General features: G+C 33.6%; 1 protein-coding gene and 1 long non-coding RNA gene across 3 annotated transcripts; one reads left to right on the top strand and one right to left on the bottom strand.

The window, feature by feature from the left end:
• The first annotated feature begins 4505 nt into the window (after nt 1-4505).
• Nucleotides 4506-6786, top strand: LOC131644858 (pentatricopeptide repeat-containing protein At3g62470, mitochondrial-like). Its single transcript, XM_058915469.1, has one exon. The coding sequence runs from the start codon at nt 4636-4638 to the stop codon at nt 6508-6510; it is 1875 nt and encodes a 624-aa protein (XP_058771452.1). The 5' UTR covers nt 4506-4635; the 3' UTR covers nt 6511-6786.
• A 12248-nt stretch (nt 6787-19034) lies between these two features.
• Nucleotides 19035-22430, bottom strand: LOC131622360 (uncharacterized). Of its 2 annotated transcripts, none has more exons than XR_009289871.1 (10): nt 21828-22430; nt 21383-21668; nt 20909-21161; nt 20654-20793; nt 20430-20483; nt 20209-20343; nt 19924-20041; nt 19689-19803; nt 19462-19576; nt 19035-19240 (listed from the first exon to the last, which is right to left on the bottom strand). It is a non-coding gene; the product is annotated as an uncharacterized LOC131622360 (long non-coding RNA). The 2 variants fall into 2 exon arrangements; XR_009289882.1 differs by having other exon boundaries at nt 21865-22430.
• Between the last annotated feature and the right edge of the window lie 2018 nt (nt 22431-24448).

Raw genomic sequence — 24448 nt, 5'->3', positions numbered from 1 at the left:
TCATGAAGGTTAGATAGTGACGGCGGTAATGCGATCCAATATGCCACCTCACCTACCCTCTCGGTAATCTGATACGGACCAATAAAATGCAGCATCAACGTACGCGACTTCAAAACTCTACCAACACCCGTTACTAGAGTAACTCTAAAAAACACATGATCATCCTTTTCAAACTCAAGTGCTTTCCTCCTCTTATCAGGGTAACTCTTCTGATGACTATGAGAAATCTTCATATTTTCTCTAATTAACTTAATCTTATCAGGAGTCTCTTGAACAATCTCAGGTCCAACCACAACACTCTCTCCAGGTTCATACCAACATAAAGGAGTCCTACACCTTCGACCATACAAAGTTTTAAAAGGTTCCATTCCAATACTAGAATGGAAACTATTATAATACGTGAACTCAATCAACGGCAAATAGCTATCCCAAGCTCCTCCTTGTTCCAAAACACAAGCCCTCAAAAGATCCTCAAGCGACTGAATCGTCCTCTTAGTCTGACCATCAGTTTGTGGATGATAAGTCGAACTCAAACGCAACTTAGTACCCAAAGCACTTTGCAAACCTTCCCAAAATCTAGAAGTAAACCGTGGATCTCTATACGAAACAATACTCGACAGAATACCATGCAAACTCACAATCTTCTCAATGTACAACTTTGCAAGTCTCTCTATCAGATAATCCATCCTCGTTAGAATAAAGTGAGCAGATTTCGTCAATCTATCCCCAATAACCCAAATCGCTTCACAATTACTCGACGTTCTCGGCAAACCTGAAACAAAATCCATAGAAATGCTATCCCACTTCCACTCAGGAATGGATAACGGTTGCATCAAACCAGACGGTTTCTGATGTTCAATCTTGGACTTCTGACAAATCAAACAAGAATACACTAATTCCGCTATATCCTTCTTTGTACCTTTCCACCAAAATAACTTCCTCAAATCTTGATGCATTTTAGTAGCTCCGGGATGAATACTCAAACCACTTCGATGCCCTTCATCCAAAATCCTCTTCTTTAAATCTGAAACATCAAGAATACAAACGCAATCATGACATCTCATGACACCATTCTCATTAATCCGAAAATCACCGCCCTTTCTTTGATTAATCAATGTCATCTTGTCAACCAATTTCAAATCCAATTTCTGACCTTCTCAAATCTCATCAAGAATACAACAAGTAAGCTTCAACATATCAATCTTAACACACGAAGACGTCTCTTCGCAAACCAAACTCAAATCGTAAAATTGTTTCAACAATTCCAATTCTCGAATCATCAACATAGACGTGTGCAATGATTTCTACTCAATGCATCTGCTACAACATTAGCTTTTCCAGGATGGTAATTCAAGCCAAAATCATAGTCTTTCAAGAATTCCATCCATCTTCTTTGCCTCATATTCAACTCTTTCTGATCAAACAAATACTTCAAACTCTTGTGATCACTATACACATCAAATCTCGACCCAAGCAAATAATGCCTCCAAAGTTTCAAAACAAACACAACGATGACCAACTCTAAATCATGCATCGGATAACTCCTCTCATGAATTTTAAGTTGCCTTGAAGCATAAGCTACCACTTGTCCTTTCTGCATCAACACACCTCCCAAACTCATCAAAGAAGCATTACAATACACAATAAACGGTTCCAACGGATCCGGCAAAATCAAAATAGGAGCGGTTGTCAATCTTCTCTTAAGCTCTTGGAAATTAGCTTCATATTGTGAAGTCCAAATAAAAGCTTGACCCTTCCTAGTCAATTGCATCAACGACAAAGATAGCTTAGAAAATCCCTCAATGAACTTCCTATAATAACCGGTCAAACCAAGAAAACTTCTAATCTCAGAAACAGATTTCGGAGTTTCCCATTGAGATACAGCCTCAATCTTCGACGGATCAACCGAAATACCTCCACCCGAAATCACATGACCAAGGAAACTCACTTCCTTCAACCAAAATTCGCACTTAGAAAGTTTCGCAAACAGCTTCATCTCTTTCAGCACAGATAAAACAATCCTCAAATGCTCAGCATGATCGTCTTCACTCTTGGAATAGATCAAAATATCATCGATAAACACAATCACAAACTTATCAAGATATTCATGAAAAATCTATTCATATACTCCATGAATACACCAGGTGCATTAGTCACACCGAAAGGCATAATAGAATACTCATAGTGTCCATACCTTGTTCTAAAAGCAGTTTTCTGAATATCCTCCGCCTTCACACAAATCTGATGATACCCAGATCTCAAATCAATCTTGCTAAACACACAAGCTCCAACCAATTGATCCATCAAATCATCAATCCTCGGAAGTGGATACTTGTTCTTAATCGTCACTTTGTTCAGTTGTCTATAATCAACACAAAGTCTCATAGAACCTTCCTTCTTCTTAACCAACAAAACAGACGCACCCCACGGTGTCACACTCGGACGAATAAACTTCTTCTCAAGTAAATCCTCAAGTTGACTCTTCAAATCTTTCAACTCAGAAGCAGACATCCGATATGGAGCCATTGAAACAGGACTAGTTCCAAGAACTAAATCAATCAAAAACTCCACTTCGCATTCCGGCGGTAAATCACTTATATCTTCCTTAACATCTGTTTCAGGAAAAATAATTTTCTTGTCAAAATAGTTGATATAGACACAATTAAACTCCAACCAGTTCATACCCAAAATCATATCAAGTTGCTCTAACGCAAGAAAAACTAATTCAATTCCGAAATCTCTACCAAAGATACTCAATGGAGAATTCGAACACACAAAAGAAGTAGAAACAAAACCCATAGCAGGTGTATCAATAACCATACTTCTACGCATATCAGACAACACAAGATTCAACCTCAAAGCACAATCCAAAGAAATGAAAGAATACGTTACACTAGTATCAATAATAGCAATTAAAGGTGTACCATTAATAAAGCACGTGCCTCATATTAGCCTATCATCAGCAATGGTCTCAGCACCAGGCAATGCAAACACTTTCCCTTTCACTTGCTCCTTCTTCGGTTTGTCACACTTGGTACTAATGTGCTCTTGCTCACCACAGTTGTAACAAGTCACATTTGAACCAACTCCACACTTATTAGCCTTGTGACCCGCCTTGCCACACTTGAAACATGTCACTTCAACCTTTGCATAATCCATAACACGATGTCCCTCAATAATTAAATAAGGAAATAAAAATCAGGTCGTTACAATATCAGCCAACACCTTGACGCTCATGTAAGTGACTATTGAAAATGAAAGGTATTTTAGGATTAAAAATGTGTGAACATTCATGTAGTGTTTTTACCAATTTTTTATAACATGTTTCTACGATTTTGACTAAATTTTGGTCTTCAATAATGTATGATTATGTTATAGGATGTCTTAATAAGTGTTTCATTTTATAAAACACGAATATAAAAAAACTTATAATATTTTAAAAATGATTTTGGAAAATCTATTTTAAAAAATACAAAGAAAAAATATATTTTTTTAAAAGCTGAAACAAACTGACCCATAATTAGGAAGATGACGTCCTCGATCACAGTAGTGACACCATCATTTAGTGATAATCTAATCTAACGTTCTGTAGAGTTTTTAGTCGTTGAAGTTTTTAAAACTTTTTTCATTTGGTTGAATCAAATCTAGTTAGACCTAGAGCCTGTTTGTTTCAGCTTTAAAAAATGGATTTTTTTTCTTTGTATTTTTTAAAATAGATTTTTCAAAACCGTTTTTTAAAATATTACAATTTTTTATATTCGTTTTTCTAAAATAAAACACTAATTTTGACATCCTATAACATAAACATACATTATTGAAAACCAAAACTTAATCAAAATCGCAATTTTTTCAAAAAGTTGTATTTCAAAAATGATTTTTATGAAAATCTATTTGAAATAGCTTCAAAATTAAGTGATTTTTTGAAATTTTGATATTCAATTTTTTTCCCATAAATAGATGAAATACCTAAAATCACATTTTAAGAATAACTACTTAACCAAAATTTTCATTTGAAACTTTTATAAAAAATTCTTTGTAAAATTTTTTTTCACAAAATTATGTAACACTATAAAATATTTTTTAAAAAAACCAAAAGAAACTGCCCCTAGTGATCTAATCAGAATCTATTTGTTTTATATATATATATATATATATATATATATATATATATATATATATATATATATATATATATATATATATATATAATTAATTGTGTGTAATTGTGTGTAATAATTTTTGAAAAGAATATTTTTATATTAAAAATAAATAAAAGTTTTGATTAGTTTTTGAAAAAAATAATTTTAAAATGGAAAGAGAGAAATACAACTTTTTATAAGTTTTTATTTTGAAAAACCTTCTTATAAGTTAAATAAACATTTTACTTATTTTTTTTTATATATTTCTAAAAATAAAATTTAAATTATTTATATCAAAATCAATATTTTTTTTTAAATCTACACCTAATAGGATCTATTATGCTATTACAAAAATTAGGCCAAAACAATTGAAAGGCGTAACAGACATTTGCAGGGCCCATCAATGGTTACCCAATCAACCTTACTGTCACCGTATCAGCTCTCATCCCTTCATCGCCTTCTCTTCTTCTCCGCACAGTAGTTAAATGGAACTTCAATGACTCTCCGTATCCGACACAAAGCCACAACCTTAATCTCCAAGATTCAATTTACAACGTTCGTAGATTCCACACTTCCACATGGCCCCCACAGTAACCTCACCGCTACCCAGTTTCTTCAGAGACAACCAAATGGATACCAAAGAAGAAGAGGAAGAGAGCAAATGCGCTTGCCTTGTGGTAGCTCTATGCCCTTGTCTCGTTTGTTTCATTCTTCTCTTAATTGTTCTTTCCATCGTTCTTGTTTTCAAATTCCATTTTCTCTGTCACACGCCTCTTCATTACTGGTTTTACAAGAAAAGGTGCTGATTTTTAAGTTACCCATTTGTGGTTTTCAAGGAAAGTTTATGTTTTTGGATGATTCTAGGTCGTTTTGTAGTGTTAGTGGGGTTAGGGAGGCTGAATCTGATAATGAGGGTGGTGTGAATAGTGAGACATTTGCAGATCCAGATGAGGTTGAGAGGGTATGCAAGGTGATTGATGAATTGTTTGCTTTAGATAGGAACATGGAGGCTGTTCTTGATGAGTGTGGTGTTATGTTATCACAAGATTTGGTTGTTGATGTGTTGCATAGGTTTAAACATGCTAGGAAGCCGGCTTTTAGATTCTTTTGTTGGGCAGGGAAAAGGTCTGGTTTTGAACATGATTCGAGGACGTATAACTCGATGATGAGTATTCTAGGGAAGACTAGACAATTTGAGACCATGGTGGCGTTGCTGGAGGAAATGGGTGAGAAGGGTTTTTTGACAATGGAGACTTTTGCGATTGCTATTAAGGCGTTTGCGTCGGCTAAAGAAAGGAAAAAAGCTGTTGGGGTCTTTGATATGATGAAGAAGTATAAGATTAAAGTCGGTGTTGATGCTGTTAATTTCTTGCTTGATGGTCTTGGTGCGGCGAAGCTTGTTAAAGAAGCGCAAGTTGTTTTTGAAAAGCTTAGAGATAGGTTTGTTCCCAATTTACAAACTTATACCATACTTCTTGATGGTTGGTGTAAGGTTCGAAACTTGTTGGAAGCAGGGAGGGTGTGGAATGAGATGATTGATAAAGGATTTATGCCGGATATTGTTGCACATAATATTATGCTTCAAGGGCTGTTAAGATGTCAGAAGAAGTCGGATAGCATTAAGTTATTTGAAGTTATGAAAGCCAAAGGTCCGTTGCCTAATGTTCGCAGTTATACGATTTTGATACAAGACTTGTGCAAACGAAATATGATGCGGGAAGCTGTTGATTATTTTAACGAAATGGTGGATCGTGGGTGTCAACCTGACACTGCACTTTACACTTGTTTGATCACTGGGTTCGGGAGGCAGAGGAAAATGGACACGGTATATGATCTACTGAAGGAAATGCGCGAAAGAGGTTATCCGCCTGATGGAAGGACATACAATGCTTTGATAAAACTGATGGTAAGCCAACATATGCCGGATGATGCAGTGAGAGTATACAAGAAAATGATTCAGAGTGGCAACGAACCAACAATTCACACATACAATATGATAATGAAATCCTATTTTGCAACGAAAAATTACGAGATGGGCCGAGCTGTTTGGGATGAGATGTGTCACAAGGGGTGTTGTCCTGATGATAACACCTACACTTTATTTATTGGCGGGCTTATAAGACAAGGCAGGCCAGATGAGGCATGTAAATATATTGAAGAAATGATGGAGAAAGGGATGAAAGCTCCTCAGCTTGATTATAACAAGTTTGGTGCTGATTTTTCAAAGTATGGGAATCCAGTCATACTCGAGGAGTTAGCTCGAAAGATGAATTTTGCTGGTAAGTTTGAAGTGTCTAATGTCTTAGCCAGTTGGGTTGATATGATGAAGAACAACTCAAAGAGACAAGAGGCTAGAGAATCTTTTAGGTAGTTTTTATGATTACTTGATTCATTTACTTGTTGGTTAGCAAAAAAAACCTTGTGTCCTGGGATGTTAGAGAAAAACAACTCCTTTGAACTACTGGGTCATTTTCGTTGAATTCTAGTTTTTGTGTAAAATTGTTTTATGTAACACCCTACTCCTCCCCAGCCCTGAAAAAATTATTATTAAGCTTTTACTTTTGTACATAGCTTTTTGTTGAAACTTATAAACCAATGTTATGTAATAGCCTGTACTGGTTTGAATAAAGAACTCCTAAATTATTGACATCATTTCTTCTTGTAGCATAACAATTCCATTAGAAATTCTTGAAAACATGAAACTAGATGGAAAGATACAAGCAAACCAAACACACTGTTCTACTTTGTTAGTGTTTAAAACTATTGCATTTTGTTACTTGTCATGCTGTTATTTTCCTGGAAATCCATAGTGTAATCCCATGATACAATTTTGGGTTTGGTTGTGGATAAGCTCTTCTAAGGCCATCCTTTATTTGTGTGTGATATACAAATTGTTTTGACATTTTATGCCAGAGTTTCAATCTGTCTTGAATTAATTGAGTATTGATGTCGGTGTAAGTTGTAAACCTATTAGAGAAGCTTAATATGCTATCGAGTGGACAATATTCCGTGACACTTATGCAATGAATTTTTTTCTTGCTGAATATCAAGAGAAACGAAATATTTCTTGGGCTCAGTGAATTTTAGATTAATTTCTTTTTCATATGTTAAACCTTTTATACGGTGTTGTTAGTTTGAATTTTTTTTGTTGCTTTTGTTTTTTAAGGAACTAGTGGGAAACCCGTGCGTCCGCACGGGTTCTGGTGTGGGTTGGACCGGGTTTATCAAATAAATATAATATTAAGTAAAAAAAAAGTTTTTTTTATCAAATTAAAATATAGAAGTTTTAATGTATAAACAAAAATATTAAATTGATTAAAAAAATTTAAAAACACTTATTAAATTGTTTAATCAAAAGAGTTTATTCGAACGTTACGCACATTTGTTTCTAAAATGTAAATAAAAAGAAAAAAAAAATTGTTTAGTCAAAAGAGTTTGTTTTTTTTCATATATACAAATATTTTATTCAATCCGAGTTTTTCTCGCATATAAATATTTTTATTTGTTTTGACAATATTTAAAAAAATATTTAAATCAATAATAAATATTTTTATTTCGTAGATATTTAAATCAAGTGCATTGAGGTCTGCCGAAGCTACTAAGGTATAGAGAGCAGAAACTTCATCATTTGATAAGCACCTTCACAAGAGAAAAACATCCATAATGTGCATCTTAGATTCAACCCCTTCACTATCTGACCTACCAAATGCATTAATATCTGTTGGTGGTCTAACTCCAACCCAAACTTCGATCCCATGATCCCAAATGTTGCTCCCCACAAACAATGGTAATCCATTCTGGTAGCCATCAAACCCACCATCTAAATAACATGTTGCTTCCCCTAAATTGGCATCAATTGTCATCGTTACAATATGCCACTTGCGAGATCGAAATCGTTGGCTTTTGACATTTTACCAATTAACTCTAACTATCATAACAGTTAGCCAAACCCCACTGTATGTATTCTTTGTATCTAGCATTGCATAGAAAACATGTATCAGAACAAATAAACAAAGAGCAATTAAATCAAAAGAACCCTACCACCACACTAAGTACTGCAACAATTACAACGGAAAATAAAGATAAACTACTTACTGGGAGATTGACGTTATATGTCCCTTTAATTCAATATTGTCAATTCAAATATATCTACATAGTGAGAAAGATACAAATCAATGCACAGAACATGAGCAGAAGTAGCTTACAATGACAGTTGCAAATTTGTATAGCAAATGCCATCATCACATCAAAGCACCTGATAAATCCGGTAAAGCTCCTTTTATATTCCTCTGTTATCCATAAAGCACCTGATAAATATAGAAAAAGTAGTCCCTCCTCCAAACAGCAAGGGGATTAATGTTTTGCAGGATGTAGAAACAAACAAACAAAATAATGAAGCGGTAGATCCGACAATGGAAATAGGTTTCTGGCCTTACGGAGTCTTATAACCTAGTATATCAAACAAAATAATGAGAATCAAAATAAAATTCTAAAACTAAAATCACAACCCAAGCATGATGACTGAATCAAACAATTACAAAATACGTTAAACATAACTAAACATGAAGAGCAAACAGATATATCCTATAAAAAACAGATCTAAATCAGCAATGAATTCTGAGAAACACAATCTAAACCACAAAATTCACAAGCCATGCATCAGAGACACTACATATATACCTGATTTATGTAAGGATAAATATACTCAGAATTGAATTCAAGTGTATTTGAACTTCATAATGCCAGCAGCACCTATGAAGCATGAGCATTTCATTTATGTTGCTTCCACAAATCCAACTCTGCGTTTACCATAATTAAAGACAGTATGATAGCATCCCAGCGTCGTTCGAATGATCCTGCCTTTATGCAGATTCCATTAACTGATTATTATCAAATCAAATGCGTCAAAATCAAAAGTTAATTGTCAAAGCATATTAAAGTTAAATGTCAAAGCATATTAAATTTTGATGCATTTTCAGTTGTGTCTTGTTTCTCCTTGCGAACTTGATCGAAAATATGATTATATCCATCAGTTGATCCAGGGTCATTCTCATCCCACTCACCAAACTTTGGAACAACATCACTTTTATGAGGCTTCCAGATCAAAGGCATAAAACATAGAAAAGAAATTATATTGTCACCAATGACGATAGTATTGACGGATATATAAATTTTATAAATAATAAGATCAAAAGTCGATAGAATACTTTAAATTCTAGATAAACTAAAGATTCCTTAATACAATACGCCTAAACTCATTAAAAGTGATTATGCCTTTAGTACACTAAAGCATCAATCTGAGTCCATATGAAAATTTCAAGTTTGTTCAACCTGTTTGAAATTGTTTTCTCTAGCTCAATGAAGACTCCTCTGAAAATTAAAAGTATATTCTTTGTATAAATCATAAAGTGAAGATGAAGCAATGCCACTACACTCATTGGTAGGAATCTTTAAAGATCAGGTGAACAACAAATACATAATAGTAAAGCTACAACACAAACTATCTATATAGATAAGATATTACCTCTCCACCAACAAATAGAAGTGTCATATCTAGAGGATCATGAGATTTCTTCCCTTTTCACTATCCAACAAATATGATAAGGGCAATATAAAATTCAGCAGCAGTAACAATGATAGAAAAACATATAAAATCCAACAGTGGTACACATAATGTGAAAGTTCATAGAAGCATTTTGTCAAACATTGAGGGTGCAAAAGTAAGGAAAATTTGATTCATCAAGATGAAAAAGATGAAAATTAAGCCACTCACCATGTGACATGACAAATCTCTTACTCTCGATGCCAAGGTATAGGTTTATGATGATTGTCCGATGTTGCTCTTTTTCGTCTTCTACCATTTAACCTCTTTCTCTCCAAGATCTTCCATGCACAAAAAATTCCCCGATATCCGCTGCACGCATCAACCGTGTCGGCCAACCGAGCATGTTACCGGCTTAATCAATAATCCCCCCTAGGTCCGCTTATCGGCTGCCCAGGAAATATTGTTTTTGCCTCCCGCAGGAATCGAACCATGTACCTAGGGGTTAAGTACATATTCATAGCAATTCCTGCTACCACAATGTAACACCCCGATATCCGCTGCACGCATCAACCGTGTCGGCCAACCGAGCATGTTACCGGCTTAATCAATAATCCCCCCTAGGTCCGCTTATCGGCTGCCCAGGAAATATTGTTTTTGCCTCCCGCAGGAATCGAACCATGTACCTGGGGGTTAAGTACATATTCATAGCAATTCCTGCTACCAATTGAGCTATATGGTCAATTGGTAGCAGGAATTGCTATGAATATGTACTTAACCCCCAGGTACATGGTTCGATTACTGCGGGAGGCAAAACCAATATTTCCTGGACAGCCGATAAGCGGACCTAGGGGGATTATTGATTAAGCCAGTAACATGCTCGGTTGGCCGACACGGTTGATGCGTGCAGCGGATATCGGGGTGTTACATTAAAAAGGCGCCTTTCTAATGCTAAAGTAAAAATATATGATTTTACCTAAAATATATGTATTCAATGCATTGAAAACATAAATAATTAAGTTTTTTAAAGAATCCAGAATATTTTCTTTATTTGGAATGCTTAACCAGTGCCACTGGGGCACTCGTTAGCGACCCTTAATAAATATCATTAACTATGACGAATTAAATTAATGATTAAAACAATTTTTTTAGTTGATTAAAAATTATTAAGTCGTTATTAGCGTATTATTAAAAAAAATTAAAACTAAGTCATGTTTTATTAGGTGGTTAATTAATTTTATTAATAAAGTAATTGTGTTGACCAAAGTCAACTAGAGTTGCAAGGACCCTGTTCATCTTCTTCCTTGCGGCGCCGCCCAACTTCAACCACCATCATCAACACAAATCCTAATTCATTTTGAAGCCCAAATCCAGCTTTAGCAACAAAATCAAATCGAAAATTTATTGAAAAGGAAAATTTGCATTAATCAAACAAACTTATTACAACCAAATTAATTTACAATAAAATCAAAACACAAAATTTAACAAAAGTAGAATATTTCCTAAATCAAAATGAAGGTGGAGAAAAACACAAGAAATTGGGGGATAGAATTGTGTTCTTTATCAATTAAAAATTCCCTTTCTTTAAATTGTTTTCTTTCTTCTTAGTATCTCATCTTCTGGATATGCTTTACAATATTGTTGAAGCATACTTGGAATGGAGTTGCATAGGCAATGAGATATTCAATTTAACTTCTTTGTATCATCAGAACTTCTGACTTGTCACAGTACAGTTCTAACGATATTTTAAATGAATGTTCAGAGTTAATTTAATTGTGCAGAAAGTAAAAGACATGTTTATTTTTATCCTGGTTCACCTTCTGAATAAGGCTACCTCCAGTCCACCTTCTTCAGGCGATTTGCCTCTCAACAGAGGTCTTAATCCACTATAACCAAACTTGATTACATCTGCACGATCCTCCGTCATGACTAACAACTTGCACATCCAACTGCTGTGACTTACCCCTAGATGACTGAATTGTTCAGTGATCTCTGCGAGATATAACGTTCATCAATCTAGTAACCATGTACAAGCCAACTGCTCGTGACTAGCTGCAATGGACTGTTTAGTGATCTGATTAGCAGATATAACATCCATTGACTCCTGGACTTCTGACCTTAGCTTGGTCTCCAAGAGAATTTCTACAATGACCCCCACCATTGTCTTCTCAAGCTTCTGACCTTTACTTGGTCGCTCAAGGCATCATCTCCAAATTAAATTTGTTTCAATACAATGCTTCTTAATAAGCAAATATTCTAGTTACAAACTGTTTGACAAGTAATCACTTTTAAGTGAATAATCGTTGGAGTCTTCTTATCTGTATCTTCTGATGAGATCCAACGCTTGGTATAAGTTGGGAGAGTAAGAATATTAGCTTCAGTTGTTGAGAGCTTCTTCAGATTGATTTTCAACTTTAATTCTTCTTTGGAGACAGATTGGGAACAGAGTATCTATTCAAAGTTGCATTTTATGTTGATCTCCAATTCTCTTCTTCAAGCAGATTAAGAACAACAGTTCTTATTCAAGTTTGCTTCTTGTTTTGGTCTTCTATTCTTCTCTTCAAGCAGATTAAGAACAACAGTTCTTATTCAAGTTTTCTTCTTGTTTTGGTCTTCTATTCTTCTCTTCAAGTAGATTAAGAACAATAGTTCTTATTTAAGTTTGCTTCTTATTTTGGCCTTCTATTCTTCTCTTCAAGCAGATTAAGAACAACAGTTATTATTCAAGTTTGCTTCTTGTTTTGGTCTTCTATTCTTCTCTTCAAGCAGATTAAGAACAACAGTTCTTATTCAAGTTTGCTTCTTGGTTTGGTCTTCTATTCTTCTCTTCAAGCAGATTAAGAACAACAGTTCTTATTCAAGTTTGCTTCTTGGTTAGGTCTTCTATTCTTCTCTTCCAGCAGATTAAGAACAACAGTTCTTATTTAAGTTTGCTTCTTGGTTTGGTCTTATATTCTTCTCTTCAAGCATATTAAGAACAACAGTTCTTATTTCAGTTTGCTTCTTGTTTTGGTCTTCTATTGTTCTCTTCAAGCAGATTAAGAACAACAATTCTTATTTAAGTCTGCTTCTTGTTTTGGTCTTCTATTCTTCTCTTCAAGCAGATTAAGAACAACAGTTCTCATTTCCAAGTTTGCTTCTTATTTTGGTCTTCTACTTTTCTCTTCAAGCAGATTAAGAACAATTATTTTGTACTTTATGCAAAAACAATGTTTTTGATAACTTTTGTTTAAGCTTCTTAATCATTTTTCAGTTTTGAGCACTACATCTTCTTGAACCACACATTTTCCACAATGAATCTTTCTTATATTTGTACTCTTTATATTGTATCCGTTATCTTGATTTTTGGAGAGCACATTAAATGCTTGCGTGTTGCTTTCTTATTTTTGTTTTCTCCAACAAGCTGCACGTGGGTTGCTTTCTTCAATCAACCTCGGGAGTTGTTCCATTTAAGTGTTGTAGGTGTATGGCTAATGATTATGTTTTTAACGGCTTTTTCACTTGATTCTGAATGTAGTTGTCTTTTATTCGTTTGTAGACTGAGGTTGTATCTTCTGTTCAACTTTGTATTTCAACTTTTGTTGTAGGTGTATTCTTTCATGATCTTCTGCATGCACCTTTAGAACTTCTGACAATCTTCTGCTGATCTTCATGTATTATTTTCTGATATTGTTATTGTGAATGTTGTATACGGCTTTCAGCATAATATCTGCACATTAAGTGAAACCATTAGTAATAAAACTGTTACTCACAAAATATAAGCTTGTTATCATCAAAACCAGATTCTGAACATAGATTCTCAATCTTGTTCTAACAGAAAATACTAACACAAATCAAATACAGAAATTACAACAAATTAATCCTATTAACTAAATCAAATCTTCAGATTAACTTGAAATCAAAAGCTCTTAAAATTATTTCCTAACATAACTATTCCTAAAAATACTAAAGCTAAACCCTAAAATCTAAAGAGGGGGCGGGGAAAAAAGACGAAAATCAGAAGGAGACGGAGAAAAAGAATTTGGAAAAGCTTGTTGTGTTGCCGCTAGCACCTGAAACAAAGGAAACAGATTAGAACGAGATCGGGGAGGAAATATAAAATGCAAAGAATTTCTAGAATAGTTAAATTGAGAAAACTCTTAGATTAAGAGATTCATCTGTTTGCATGCGTGTTTGTTCCTTTGATTATGTTTGTTTGTTTGGAAATTTGTGGTCAGGGTTCTTAATTTGGGTTTAGGGTTCATGATTTATGCGTGTTTCTGGGTTGAAATTGGTTGAATGTTTGAAGTTTCCGGTTGAATATCAACCGAAAAACTAGGGAAGGGAGTGGTCTAGGGCAGTTTCACGGTGGGGGAGGTAACTGTTTTTCTGGGTTTTGTTTGTTTGAAAGGAGAGGCCGAAAGGTGAGAGAGAGAGAGGGGATTGATAAAAATGAAATAAATTTGTAAAAAAACAAAAAAAAAATGTTTAAAACCCACCTCAAACATGATCGCGACACGTGGCCACTTAAAGGCCACATGATTTATCAAATGGGCGGTACCCTTCATAGTCTTATCATAATCCCTCGCTTAAAACAAACACATGCAGACCATTGGATCGTTCTATTCTGGATCTATGTCCCAGATCGTAACTCTGCGGGCCATTAGATTTGGATCAAAGATCAAGATCCTGCAACCCACTGTAACACCGTGAACCTACCCATGCCATGTCCAGCGGGTCTTAAAACAAATTGGGCCTAGCCTGTTATTATTAACACCCCTTAAATTACTAATAAACATAAAACGCACCCACCCCTAATTTTTAACAAATTTACTTAATTAATAAAATAATTTCAATAATAATATAAAGTTTGTTAATTTTATTTACTATTCTCTAATATAGGGTTTTGTTTAATAATTTTTAATTTATGATGATTTATTTATTTTTAATCTACATTTGGTTAACAATTTAAATTAATTAATAAAAACATTTAGATAATTAATTAAATTAATAAGATTTATTTAATATAACATCTAACAATTATCAATTTTCTTAATAACTAATTAAAATATTTTCATCATATCTAGGTTTAGGTAATATATTTTTTTCTTAGTTATATTTTATTTTTTATATAATTACAATTGTAACAAAATACTTAAGTAATATTTTTTCTTTACTAAATGATTTTTTCCCCTAAATAAGATTACAAAATTCTATTCTTTAAAACACTTAAAACTAGATAATGTAACACATAATATAATTATTCTAATTCGATTAAGCATTAATTAACAAAAATAAAAGAAAGGATTATATGCAAATATATTTTATTAACTACGATCTACGATAGCCGCGAACTACGATCTACGATAATTTCTAAAACACTTCAACAATTCAAATATAATCAATAAATGCATATAATCCCATAAAAAACACCAACAAAAATTCCAAACTATGTTGACTCTGATCCTCCGATAAAGAGATACGTAGGCATTTAGGCAAGCAAAACGAGTCCCTTTTTCCTAAAATATAATTCGTCTGTAGGTTTAAAATTTTATTCTTTACCCTATTATTTACTATAATTTTTAACCACAGACTATTTACCATAAACATTATCCAAGAGACATAAAAAACCTTAAGGAAGGATTGAGGGTGCCTAACACCTTCCCTTAATCATAATTTCTCGACTTACCTAGAATTTGTTTATTTAGGTTTTTTCCCGTATTTCCCTTGTCCTTACTTAGGATATAATAAATATAGGCGGTGACTATGTATTTTAGGTTAATAGACTTAAAATTTAAAGCCGGTCGTAACAGCTGGCGACTCTGCTGGGGATGCTTAGGGCAGAGAAACACTTAAGGTTTGAGGCGTGTCTCTTTTGGTTTAGGATTTTTGGGATTATATCTTTTCTTTTTTGGTTTTTTATTTATTGGCAAAAAATAATTATATTTTTTGTTATATATTTATTTGGCTTTTAATATATTATCATGTGTTTATTTATATATATGTTTTTTACTTATTGTTGGGAAACATATATATTCTGTTATAAACCTAAGTGGGGATATTGTCACTAGACAAAGGGAGACTTTAATCGCCTACGAGTTTTAGTGACAATTCCACTCAGAGTGGGTTGAATTCCGAAAAATATCTTAGACGAGGCTAGACTTTGTTGAGGGTAGGACCTTGAATACAACTTATCTCTCTGAGAACCTACCCCTAAAATTCGAACTTCATGGACAAAAGAGTCTTTCTAAAAGTCCATAGAAACAAAAAAATCGGAGGATAGGAAAAGGTCCCATGAGACCCTTAGAATTAAAACCACCTTTGGAAAGGGTAGAATACCTATACCTTTGTCACGAACTTATGAACCTAGGATTATTTTCATTTCTATAATATTTGCATCCTGCATGAACATTACTTATTCATTACTTTTGCATTTTTTGTCTTATCCACAGGAATAAAAATAATAATAAAAGTTTTGGTGAGTATCTTAAAAATGAGTTCAAAAAAGAAACAAATCCTCCGCATCAGTGTTGCCTTACCCGATGTGAAAAAGTTGAAGATGATTAAGAAAAAATGCCAGCCAAAGCTTTGGACAGATATGTTGATTGCTATGGGGATATTCTAGATTTATTGAAAGTCAATATCCAAGAAGAAGCCATCACTGTCTTTGTTCAGTTCTATGATCCTCCGCTCAGGTGTTTCACCTTCCAAGATTTCCAGTTAGCACCTACTCTGGAAGAGTTCGACAAGATTCTGGGTTTTTACAAAATTAAAAAGGAACCCTATACGGGAATTGGGAAGGTAGTTAAGATCGTTGACTTAGCCAAAGCATTGGGAATACCCTTCACAGATCTAATTCTAAATTACAAATCTAATGGTGATGTCCAAGGGATTTATAGATTATTCTTAGAATCATAAGCTGTGTCTTATGCTAGAAAAAAACAATGGGAGATCTGCGGAAATCTTTTGGATCTTTTAATGTTTGGGGTGGTTTTGTTTCCTAGATTTATTAATTATGTTGGATCCTGATGCTATCCATGTGTTTTTGTCTGTGAAGGTTTTTCAAGCGGACTCAACTCCTACTATACTAGCTAACATTTATTATGCTATTCATACCCGTTGTGAGAAAAATAAAGGAATTTTGTTTTGCTATGTCCATATACTATTTTCTTGATTGATGTTTCATCTGTATAAGGCAAGCTATTTGGTTAAGGACTTGATTAGGCATGAATGGTCACAAAAATTGAGGGCTCTCAACGCTAATTCTATCTTCTGGTATGCAAGGAAGCTTAATTTTGAAAGGGTTGTTTACAAATATGGGGATTTTCTTAATAATGTTCCTTTAATTGGGACACTAGGTTGCATTAATTATAACTCTGTGTTAGTGTCATACCCCAAATTTGTCCGCACTGCCATTAATAGTCGATATATTAGTTTTTATCTATAATTTGAATTATGGTGAAAACTAACAATTCTTATATTATGATAAAGGGAAAGGGGGTGCATTTTATGTTTATCAAATGAGGCCTTTTTTTTCCTTTCAAGAATTAGCTATGTTCCATTAACGTTCAAACTTGGCCTACTAGAAACAAATGGGACTTTTATAATAAGTATATAGGGTAGCATAGTTTAAATATATTAACATTTCTCTCTAATCCAATGATATTTTTTCCTCTCATCTCTCATTTAAAAATGCTCTCACTTGATATGCTCCCATATATATATATATATATATATATATATATATATATATATATATATATATATGATTTTTATATTACAATTAAAATCTGAGTATCCTTATTATTAACTTTTAATCATTTATTTACAAGAACTATTTTAATAACTGCGTACTATTTAGATTAATATCATACATAATAATAAAGCAAAATGAGTTTTTGGGCAATTTTGACAAGTGTCATGCTCACATCAATTCTCATGTTTTACCAACTTTCTAAAAAAGGAAATCTTTTATTGAAAAAATAATTATCTTTTTATTAATTATTTATTTTAAGTTTTTTATTTTATTTATTAATTGAAGGATGTGGAGAGATTCTTGATACACGTAAAAAATAATTACTTTTTTACATGGAAGGATATGGGGAAGACCAAAGAAATCTACTTTTAATTAATATAATAAAATAGATTACCACCAAATTTACATCACTAAACAAGTTTTACATGCCTTAATTTATGGGTAATCCTATAATTATCTTTATAACTTTTAATTATTTGAAATTTTATAATTATTTTAATATTTTATTTAAGCATCATTAACATTGTGGTTGTTAATCTCATTCTTCTAAACTAAATGCAATAATGGAGTATGTTTCCAATTCCAATACGTCTCATTTACATGTTCAATTCAAATTCATTTGAATGCTTTTAATATTTTAACTATTTCACGTATCATAATTATTATACATACGGCTATACTCTAATACCTATAGCAACTTACTAAATTTATTATGAAGTTAATTTCTTCATCAACTACCTAACTAAGATTATAATATGCCTATTAACTCCCTTAATTACCCTTTTGCTTTTAAAACTTTGCACTAACATATGCCCATCTTGGTAATTTGCTAAATCAAACTACTAATAGACCAATCAAATATACCCATTATTACATGTGGCACCATTTTCTCAATGTTTCTATTGCTTTTTTCTATCAACCATTAATCCAGTGAGTAATACTGAATTTCAACTTTTCCCTCTCATTTCCTCCTTTTACACGGTAGACAAAAGGTTTACAACACCTGGCCATTTCCATCTCAATCTCTCCTTTACATTTTCATTCTTCATCCTCCCTGCTCTCTTCTTTGTCTACACTATGCCAAAGGAGCACATAGACAGCGCTTTTTTTAGCCTTTAGCAGCGCTTTAAAGCGCTGCCTAAACCGGCGCTGCTATAAGTAAAGGCAGCGCTTTGGATTCATTCAAAAGCGCTGCTATATGTCCCCTTTAGGCAGCATTTTTACTTTAAAAGCGCTGCTATATGTCCACTTTAGACAGCGCTTTTGCATTAGACAACGCTTTTGTCAGTACCCCTTTAGCAGCGCTTTTGCATTAGACAACGCTTTTGGTCATCCTTTAAGCATCACTTTAGACAACGCTTTCTTAAAAGCGCTGTCTATTCCCTCCTTTACGCAGCGCTTTTTAACTGGTACCACCACGGTTTGACAGCTACAGCAACAGTTTATCACCGTTGCTACAAAATAAATTTTTCACTTACTAATAATAAAATATAAGATTAATTGATTAGATAAAATTGATAAAAAAATTATTATTAGACTTAGTAATCATTTTAACATAAAAATATTTTTATGATCTTAAATTAAAAAACTTATTCATGTATAAAAATAACATCTTCAATCATAATTCACTAAAAATAACATCTTCAGAGTATATCATAATGAAATTAACATCTTAAAATGAGTATCAATATTAATTTTAACTTTTTTTTACCAACATTAATTTTAACTTAAACAACTACATTTCTCTACATTTACGTCGCTTCATCTTCGAGTAGTTTCATCTTCGAATGACTGAAAATCTCCATCAATATCATGATTCATGATCTGAAAAAATAAAAGTAAAATAATTAAAATAAGATCTAAAATACTTGCTTCTTTCTCTATTCTTACAAAATAACATTATTTCTTACATAAGTACTGATAAAAGTGACACTGCTACACAAATAAAAAAGAAATTAAATTAAAATGGTTGCACTAAAGAAATAAAAATTAAATTAAAATGGTTGCACTAAAGGAACAAAAGTCTTTTCCAATGTCTGAATTACCTTAATCTTATTATCATAGCTACATGAAAATAAGATATCATCCGTTGGGTGCCACCTCACCATTTTCACATCCTGATTATGTCCTTGCCACACTCTTAACTTCGTTTTCATGTCCCTGTCCATAAAATTTACATATATTCAAAGCAAGTCAATAAAATTTGACCAAAAAATATAGTTTGTGAGGTATTTCAAAAAAAAGCAACAGAGAGAGAAAGATTAAGGTTTACCTTTAGTGTCCATTTTGTCAAAATTGTCCGGTTTTGTCCAAAACAAACCATCATATCTCTTCTTGCTAATCAGAATATATGGATAGTAAATCTTCTTAAATTCTAGCTTGATAGGCTTCACAATTAAAGTGACACAAGAAGTAAGGAAAATCAACATGCCAAATAAATGAACCAATTAATTTCTAATTGTTAAAATAAGAACAATGTTTAAAGAAATTGTAATTTGAACTGTTACTTTTATGAAAGTTCCGCTAATATATTCAACAGTTTCTCTCTTCATGTTCATAGCCTCTTCTACAACAGAAACGCCAAATTGTACCATGACTGAATCTGTGTTTCCATATATTACCTAGCTGCAAGAATAAAATCACATTGGAAGTCATATGAGAATTTGACAGTAACGTATAGCCATTTGATTGTGTTAGAGAAGCATAAAACTACACCAAGACTATTTGTTCAATTCTAAATATACATGGAAGGATGGACAGCACTGTTTGTTCCAATACATATATTTCAATACCTGCAAAATGCAAATAGCAAATCAAACCATGGTATTGGAAAAATGCGACCTCCTTGGCATCAATCACGTAAATAACAGCTAGAAGTTATAACCCCTCCCATTCTTAAAAACCAGCATAAGGCTTTCATTATTCACCTGCAATTAAAACGATAAACAACAACTTAATCCACTGCAAGATTTTTATATCAAAAAACAGCATCAAAGATTCATAATCTTCACACCTTCAATCTTGTTTTTGTTGTCGATTGCAAGACAGTTAGAAACAAAATGCACACCTTGCAATCAAAATGAACAGATAAGATACAAAGATTCTAAACACCAATTAGAAATACTCTAACTAATGAGCTAATGAAATACAAAGATTCTAAAATCTATAAATTATTGAATACTAAAATCTTATTTTGCGGCTTACAATATAAACATTGTAATTGGAACATAGACATACCAGCAGAAGCACCATCGAAACCGGCTTGAGAAGGATCATAACATGGAACTGTTCTAAAAAACTCAGAAGGTTTACAACCCCATTCTTGTAGCTTGCTTCTAACCCACTTGCTACAATCTTCCATCTCAAGATTTACATCTCTGTCAAAAAGTGCATACAACTTTATTTTTTTATAATTTTTTCTTGTGGATGGAGGAAAGGAAAAAACAATACAACAAAAGTAAATTATGTTTGACGGTTCTTCATATTTATCACCTCCATGTCTTTCATTGAGGTTTTGAACAGCTTCCGCATCATGCTTGGCAGGGTCAGCATTTTGTGTTTAATGTTCCCCTAAATTTTGAGAAGCTTCCAACTCCTCATACTTAGAAACCAATTGCTGCAGCTCATCATTGAGATATAAAGCCTCAAAAAGTGTTTCTTCATCATTTGTTGTGCTTTGTACAATCTTCTTGATAACATAAAGTGATTGCTTGCACTTATCCAGCAGACTCAAAGTTAATTCTTCCTGGAACCAAACAAAAATAGTACAATCTATCAGCAAAAATAAATATTTCTATCATGAGAATAGTAGCCTTGCATTGAAAAGCATGTAACTGATTTATGAGTAGTTCTTTAAAAATATGTGCAAGAAAGACTTCATACATACAACAAACATCACATAGTAAACAAAATAACAGTTTGGTATTCAAGAGATGTTGCATTTCTTTAATTTCAGAAAAAGATTACCTTTAAAGGTTTTGGCTCTGCCTCGGAATTTAATATGCTAGAGAGAACTTCAAGACTGTTTTGAGCAACCACAAAATGCTCTTTCTTCTCTTCAACAGAAACGGGTTGGTGGTCAGTAAAGAAAGCTTTTGAGTCATCCAGAGCAAGAGCACGTAACCCTGCTTCTAGAACTGGATATCTTTCAGGGGGATTTAAAGATTGTTGGTAAGTATAAGACTATGAGGCATACAGAATTGGTGGTGAATTTCCTCCCGCTGTGTCAAGTGATTCACCCCTTCCTTTCAAACTTTATCATAGAGGAAATAGATTTCAAATTAATGAAAGAGAAAAGCAACCATAAGAATACGTCATAAAAAATAAAAAATAAAAGGCACAAAATTCAAAAGAGTAGATAAAAAGAATGTGAAATTCACTTCAAAACTAATATACTGTAAAAAGAAAATACCAAAGTCATATAGGAGATGCTAATTAGCAGTGAAAACCTTTGACGGTTCCATCAGCGACGGCAATGGCAACTCTGCATTCAGCTTTCGTCTCTACATGATGACTGGACAGATTCAACACTCTCACTCTCCCAGCCATCTCTATTGTCGACTCAATCTCCATCATCGGCCCAGTTCTACTAACTCCATCAGTACCATTCCCCTCCAGCCCCACCGGAAGAGACTGAACAGTAAACGTGGCGGCCATGTATTTCGTTCTCCTCGCATTGATCTTCCCGGCGGGGACAAACATGAAACCAATTTGTCTTCCATAGCAAAGAACCTGAAAGGAGCTATCGTAGTGTGAGAATGTTCCTCTGTTAGGGTTTCTTACGGAGGCGAATTGGGAGAAGGTTAAATTAACGGTGGTGGCGTTGTTTGTGAGGGAGAAGGAGGGGAGTTGGACGACGGTGACGGAGATTTTAGGATCTTGGGGTTTGAAAAGTGTGAAGTAGAGAGTGAAGATGATGATGAAGATGAAGATTAAGAAAATGGTGGCGACCATGTATGAGGCGAGGTTGGTGCAGCTTGACGGTGGCCTTTCGAGTTTAGGGTTTTTCTGAGAATAGAAAGAATGAAGAAAGAAAGAAAGAATGAATAGAATTTATTTTTCAATTTTAATTTAAATGACTTTAGGCAGCGCTTCTATAAAGCGCTGTCTAATGTGGGCCTTTCGCAGCCATTTTGTTAATACGGGCCTTTAGCAGCGCTTCTATAAAGCGCTGTCTAATGTGGGCCTTTCGCAGCCATTTTGTTAATACGGGCCTTTAGCAGCGCTTCTTACGTGAGTCTTTAGCAGCTCTTTTGATAAGCGCTGTCTAAGATGGGTCTTTTAGCAGCGCTTTTGATAAGCGTTGTCTAAGGTGGACCTTTTAGCAGCACTTTTCCACATTTTTGTACATACCGTTTGTGTTTTATTTTTTAATTAACTTATAGCAGCGCTTTTAGAAATAAGCGCTGCCTAAGATGCGCTGCCTAAAGTCATTTTTGGCGTAGTGCTACGTCGAAGCACTATTTCCTCATCCACCAGGCAACATCTCATCACAGTTCTTCGGTTTCCACGGGTAATGAAATCTCTGCGTTTAACCCTTCTTCTTCTTCTTCTTCTTCTTCTTCTTCTTCTTCTTCTTCTTCTTCTTCTTCTTCTTCTTCTTCTTCATGTTATAACTTTCAAAGCTGATTTTTGTGAGTTTCTTTTCCTAAACATTTGTGACTTTCTTTTCCAAAATGGTGTATAAAATGTAGAAAACACATAAAGTACTGATTTTTATAGTTCTCTTTCTACTGATTTTGTTTATTGATGTTAAAGTTTTGATTTTTACGGTGTTCATCACAAATTTGGACTATCCCTTCTCTCCCTTCGCTCTACCCCTTCATCTTCATGTTTTATTCACATTTGTGTTTCACATTTTAGATTTTCAACATTTCATTTTACTTATACATGACATTTGTGTTTCCATTCTGGTTATTGTGATTTGATTTGGTCTAATGATGTTCAAAACACATAAAGTTTAAATTTTTATACTGTTATTTGTAATTAAGTGTTATAAAGGATTGATTTTACTTACAAGGTTGTTTGTAGTTAATTTTGTTGAACGATTGTTTTTTATTATGATTTGCCAAATGATTTATATTTACATGTTTAGATAGCATGGTTTTTTGGAAACTGATTTTTACGAAGTTCTGATTTTTTTTGCCTGTGCTTTGTTTTCTCTGATTAGCTAACAAAACTGGTTTTTGTTTCAGATTTTTGAACAACCATGTCTAGACCACCTATTATGATTTCTGAATTGAAACCCGATCAAAATGTTTGGAAGATAGCAATTCGTGTCGTCGATGTATGGGACGTCAAGGAACATAATGGTCAGCAATACGTTGAAGCCATCCTTCAAGATGCAAAGGGTTCGTTTTTACTTAATATCATATGCTTTAACATTCTTTTATTGCTTTATTTATAGATAGTTAAACATTTTGAATCTACAGGGTGATCAGATCCACGGTGTAACCCGTGATATGTAACACCCCATAAAATTCTTTATTTAATTTAATTAAGTTTTTTTTTATTAAATATTAGAATTAATTGGATTATTTGGGAAATATGGATGAAATAAGGCTAATGGGCCAGTGTTGTAAGTAGCAGTTGGGGGGTGTATCAGTGCAAAGCCCTTTTTCTAAAATTAAGTTATATTTTCATAAAATAGAATAGAGGAGTATTTTGTGAAAAGAGAACCAAAGAAGGGAGCAGAAGAGTTGAACGTGAAATTGGGAGAAGAGCAAGTGCGAAGAGGAAGAGAATTCAAGAATTCGACATCGAGGTAAGGGGGGATTCTTCTCATTAACCTCTATTATGGGATGTATGAATGATTCGATGGAATTTGTATGTTAGGATTTCGAATTGGATTATATGTCGGGTTTGGGGTTTTGGGGTTTATAGAACTTTGATTCAATTTAGGTTGTGAATGATGATTGGTGATGAACAATGATGTTAAACCTGATTAGAAGCATGTGTAAACGTGCATTTTATGTCGTATGTGTGGTTTATTCTGCTGAAACTCGTACTGGTATGATTTGAGAGTATTTGGGA

The sequence above is a fragment of the Vicia villosa genome, linkage group LG1 (genome assembly GCF_029867415.1).
Source record: "Vicia villosa cultivar HV-30 ecotype Madison, WI linkage group LG1, Vvil1.0, whole genome shotgun sequence".
NCBI lineage: Eukaryota > Viridiplantae > Streptophyta > Magnoliopsida > Fabales > Fabaceae > Vicia > Vicia villosa.
The sequence above is the reverse complement of the archived record's forward strand: the minus strand, read 5'-3'. Positions and strand labels throughout refer to the sequence as shown.

Excerpts from the sequence above, each read along its gene's own strand:
- LOC131644858 (XM_058915469.1), top strand. The coding sequence starts at position 4,636 with ATGACTCTCCGTATCCGACACAAAGCCACAACCTTAATCTCCAAGATT.